The following is a 5,304-nucleotide window of genomic DNA, read 5'->3' as shown; positions in this document are numbered from 1 at the left end:
TAAAAAAACCAGGTTCTTCTACATATATATTTTTATTTATTTATTTAGTTATCTAGATTTAAAATTAATCAATTATGTTTAATTTAATTTTTAAATTAGGATTAGAAAAATCAAATTAAGATTAGGGTTAGGAATATAACATTTTCCTCGATTATTCGATTATGTCGATTATTCGACTTAATTGATTTAATTAATTTTAATTAATAAAAAATCACAAAAAACCCTATAAAAAAGGTTTATCGAAATATTAATGGTTTGCCCGATCCCACACTACAAGAAAAAAGGTCTACGGCCACGCTAAATTTTTCCACAACTCAAAAACTGTGGCCACATACAAGCTTTGGTCAGGGTTTTTAAATCGTAGACATATGTTTAGAAATATTTAATCCGAAGTGTGAAACTGTGGCCTTTTCATTATTTGCCACAGTTAACAAACTGCGGATAGTTTAAGCCGCAATATTAAAACCGCGGCATTATAATTTTCACTTCAAACTGTGGTCCAAACTCAAAAGATATACCCCGCCAGAATTTCCCACTTTTTTTTTAGCTTTCCCTCGCTTTAATTTATTTTCTTTTCTAATTTTAGATTAGATTAAAAAAAGAAAAAAAAATTGGGATTTCATTTCATTCATAGGAGAAGAATAAACCCTAACAAAGTGGTGCCAAAAAGAATCCCTCAATATCCTCTCACACTAGAGCTCTCAAAAACCTAACCATGTGGCTCAAGTTTTTCACTGAAACTTGAAGGAGAAGAGCTCGACTTCCATCCTTTTTAGAACTACTCAAGAAAGCAGCCACACATATACAAACAAGCAGAATGTAGTAGAAAGAGGAGAAAGAAGACTCACCGGATCTCAAACTTCCTCAAAGCTCATACTTGCACCACCGTGCGCAGCTCCGTCACCGCTGTCGAAGCAAGCGGCCGCTGCCATCAATTTGTTCGAAAGCTTCATTTCTCCAACTCTCCTGTAAGGTATCCTTTCCCCTGATTTCGTTTCTTGCTTCCATTTTGTATTTCGGTATTGATTCGAGGTCAATTTCTGAGTTAGAACGTTTAGGGTTTCATTGCTTTCCCTTTAGATTTAGGCTTATATGTTGTTTGTTTGTCTATGTGAATTCCATATTTGGATTGAGGGTAGTGAAAGGAGTCGGGTGGTGTTATTTTGAGGAGCTCTGTCGAGGCCGCTGCCGTAGGGCGATTTCCAGCACGGTGGAGTCGTCTTCTCTGCGACTTATCTCTTCCAATTTCTTTTCGATTTGTTCGATTCACGTTAGTTTTCGTTCAACTTCATGTTTTATTAACCTAATTTGTTTGATTTTTACAGAGATTAAGACGAATTCTAAAAGGGAAAACGAAACCCTAGTTGTGAAAAAACGATTTGTAGACATATTCTCCAATGACACTGTCTACTGCTCGGGATTTCTGGACTCTAAGATACACTACTAATCTTGAGAATGGAAGTATTGTGGTGAGTATTGTTGTTGTCACTCTAATGCATTACTATTGGGAAGATGATATTTTATTGTTTCTCCTTGTTGCAGATATCCTTAGTTTGCAGCAGGATTAAGAGCAGTGGAATTGCTACTTGAGTAGCTATGTATGCATAAGGAGGTTGATTTTTCGGTAATTTCACATACCGAGATAGAACTTCATGAGTAGCTATGTATGCATAAGGAGGTTGATTTTTCGGTAATCTTGAATTAAAGATGTTCAAGGTCGTTTCTCTCATTGTTTTTGGTTTACAGATGGACTGCTAGAGAAACTGAAAGTGGACCAATGCAAGGTGTATTTGAAGAATAATGGTCTAAGGTTAACTGGAAATAAGGACGGACACGCTTATCCAGCATATAAAGGAGCATCAGGAGTAATTACTTATTTTCTTTAAAAAAAGTTGTCTTTTTTAATCACTGTATGGTTTTTCTGATTATGTGAGATTTTCAGGATTATAAATGGTGGAGGGGAGAAAAAATACCTGCCTCATAGCTTTGTTTTGAATTGTAAAGGTGAGTATGCTTATAATTTTCTAAAATATGTTGATTTGATGTAAATTTTCAATTACAATTACTATTTTCAAACTCTATAGGCTTTCTCATCTTTTTCATTATTCCAGCCTTCAAAATTTGAAAGCAATTTGGTTTATGCAGGTGACGCATGCACCGGTGATGTTGTTTTGTTTGAGCAGAATGTGTATGAAATGTAAGCTGTTATTTGTGGTTATTTTTCATTTGTCTTAGTGCATGAGAATCATTCAGTTTTCCTTATCTGGATTGGTTTTCTTAGGTTCAACATAGCATCTAGGAGTGCCAGCGGTCCACCGTGTGGCACAAGGATATTTGCAGGCTACATGGTGAAAGAAAGCTATGGTACTGCCAAACAACAACATACATTTACGGTCAGAATTTTATTTTACATAGTTTCTCTTAAATAGACTGTATTCTTATGTCGAGTTAGTTATTTGCGAAATAGAATTGTGAATGTCACACAATCATTTACGGAGTCTATGTTTGAACCATTTTTTATTCTTATGCATCTACTTTCCTTTTCGGATACAGATTGAAGTGCTATGGAGCAAGGGAGAGAAGCCTCAACATCTTCAAGTGTACCTAAACCAGCTGCGGTAATTGAACAACACGTTCGATCTATTGATTCTCGAATTGTCGCAATGGGATCTAACCAGTTCAGAAATTCAGGAAACTCGACTTTTAGTGAAAACTACCATTCTGCTGTCAACGGTTTCAGAGACAAGCCGATTAGTATTGAGAGAAACCATCCTTCCACTGTTGACACAAACAACTTTGCAGAGAGAACTTTTCATCCAAGGAAGCCTTTATGAAATGCAAATCACTTTCAATATAATTGAAACTTATTGAAGGTGTGCTTATCTCTGTTTTTGTTGATATGTAGCTGCTCTTCCTATGTCTAGAAGTTATGGTAGTTGTTGATATGTAGTTGCTTATTGAGGGTGACAACGTTGCTAAAGCCATTGTAGAGATTTTTAAGAATCTAAATATATTGAAATTGGTGATTGGAACTACACAATCTAATCTAAGGTACTATGTCTAAACTAACGTGTGAGTGTGACACTAGGTTAATCATTAGTAATATCACATTTTTACTGAATGTTTTTACTATTTGGATGATTAGAAAACATTTGTCAAGAAGGCAAAATTCTACTGCGGAGATGGTTTTAAAAAGTGTAGAAGAAAAGTATGATGTAAAAGTCATATGTGAAGGAAGAGAAGTGATTAATCAAATGATTAATGGGTGCAGTTCACAGCATGATGAAGTAGATGGTTTTCTTCCAATCAAGCGTTTTGTTCCCAATGCGTTTGGGATATTTAGGTTCAGACACAGTTCATAAGTCTAGGATAAAAGACCATCACATGTGATACACATTTGCATCAGGATTAGTCAATGACACAAGGTGGACCAAGTAAGGTATACATTGCTTTTCGCTTCCTCGGTAATTTTGCAGCTGATTATTCTTTTTATGAAATGTTATAACAATTTCAAGTTATGGCCATGGAATATGAACTTCGTGCTCTAAGGGATCAAATTCAAGAAAAATATATATTTTCAATTCAGCTTCAGAAAGAGGTTAGTTGGTATCTTGTTTTACTTATTTGATTAAGTGTCCATAGAGTCTAATACTAATACGCAAATACGCTTTGCTTCCAATAACTTCTTTTTCTCCATGATAGCTAACAATGAGCAAGTGGGACAAGGAGAATAAATCTCATTCATATAAGTTAGACGGTTCTGAAGCTTTGGGTTCATACTTGCAAGTCAAGCCGTGCTCGAATGAAGTGCTGCAGGTATCAAAATGTTCATTTCAGTGGTATCGCCTCTCATCTGAAGGCAGCTAGAGGGAAGTTATTTCAGGTACCGTTCTTCTAATGCCTGAATTTACATCTTCCGTAAGCTTACGTTATTCATGAACAACGAAAGGAATTAATGGAAACTGTTTCTTCGATTTTTCACGGAAAGCTCAATATTCTAGTATGATCTTATTCATATGTTTATTTTCTTTGATTTAAACAGTGCTCAAAACTTATATATAATATTAAAAAGTTCTCTATGACAATTAGGTCAACAATGCTGCGAAACCTTCAATGAAGAAAATAATAGATAATACTGAAGAGGATTTAACAAGTATAGTTGGCACTAATTTTGTGGCTGGTTACAATTTGTGTCAACTTGGACATCCACTTCTAAAGGAGTCTGGATATGGAAGCATAGTTTTCATTTCATCCATTACTGGTTTAAGAGCTATTCCCGTTTTATCTGTTTATGCATCCACACAAGGTATGTTTTAGTTTCTTTGATAATTAAATTAACTATGAGTATGTTATAAGATATAAATCATATAAAATAACATGTAAATGAATTCAGGAGCGGTGAATATATTCACCAAGAACTTGGCATTAGAATGGGCAAAGGATAATATTCGTGCAAATGTGGTTGCACCGGGACCTGTCAAGACTGAACTTTTGGGATCAATAATGGTATGCATTTGTCCATGTAACATATACGACTATAGTGATAGTTCTAGCATGTCATTAACGTAGAAACTGCTTGTTACAGGATGCGTCTGAAGGAGGTGGAGCTATAAATGGTATAGTGTCTCAAAATCCTATGGATCGCATGGGAGAGACACGAGAGATATCATCGTTAGTTGCTTTTCTTTGTCTTCCAGCGGCATCATACATTACTGGACATATTATAGCTATTGATGAAGGTTTCACTACTTAGATCATTGCTATTAATTTCTTTTCATTTCTATCAGCTTTTTTTTTTCTGGTTTTTGTTTGTTTCCAATCTTGTTGTTTCGCAAATCTGTTGGCCTAGGTTGCTTTGTCGTGCTGCTTCTTTCAGTGGTTGTTTTTGTATTTTTTTTGTTTTTTTTCACCTGTTAATGAACAGTGGTGTTGGTATCATATCATTCTCTTAAGCTGGACACCACTTGTCTTTGGAATACAGTATGAGAACCTTTTTTTTAAGAATGAATAAATAACAAGTAAATTTTTGTTGTAAATATGCGAGTCATATTTTAGAGATGTCGAATTGTGGATTAATATATGTTTTTCTTATTTGTGGCTTTTGCATGAGTCGACAACCAACATAAGGACTATAGCATCATTTTGTCACTGTTCATATGCATGTAATGTATATAGATAAGACACTGATGTGTTATGGTTTAGGAATGGTTTGAATTGAAAGGGTAGTTGCAGGAAATTTATGAAAGAATATTGCAAAGCATCTTAATTTGATGATTTAATATAATTTTGACACAGGGAATGATT

General features: G+C 34.8%; 1 protein-coding gene and 1 long non-coding RNA gene across 2 annotated transcripts; both read left to right on the top strand.

Annotated features, from left to right (window-relative positions):
* Positions 1–691: 691 nt before the first annotated feature.
* LOC131639774 (uncharacterized) lies at positions 692–2,359 on the top strand. Its single transcript, XR_009295039.1, has 6 exons — positions 692–1,469; positions 1,543–1,624; positions 1,747–1,865; positions 1,943–2,004; positions 2,146–2,197; positions 2,282–2,359. It is a non-coding gene; the product is annotated as an uncharacterized LOC131639774 (long non-coding RNA).
* A 1,566-nt stretch (positions 2,360–3,925) lies between these two features.
* LOC131639777 (tropinone reductase homolog) lies at positions 3,926–4,753 on the top strand (the record flags this gene model as incomplete). Its single annotated transcript, XM_058910235.1, has 4 exons — positions 3,926–4,000; positions 4,090–4,306; positions 4,394–4,506; positions 4,586–4,753. Coding segments are annotated over 4 exons (573 nt in total), but the record flags the coding sequence as incomplete, so codon positions are not given.
* Positions 4,754–5,304: the final 551 nt, after the last annotated feature.

This window comes from Vicia villosa, unplaced genomic scaffold (assembly GCF_029867415.1).
Source record: "Vicia villosa cultivar HV-30 ecotype Madison, WI unplaced genomic scaffold, Vvil1.0 ctg.002775F_1_1, whole genome shotgun sequence".
Classification (NCBI taxonomy): Eukaryota; Viridiplantae; Streptophyta; class Magnoliopsida; order Fabales; family Fabaceae; genus Vicia; species Vicia villosa.
The sequence above is the reverse complement of the archived record's forward strand: the minus strand, read 5'-3'. Positions and strand labels throughout refer to the sequence as shown.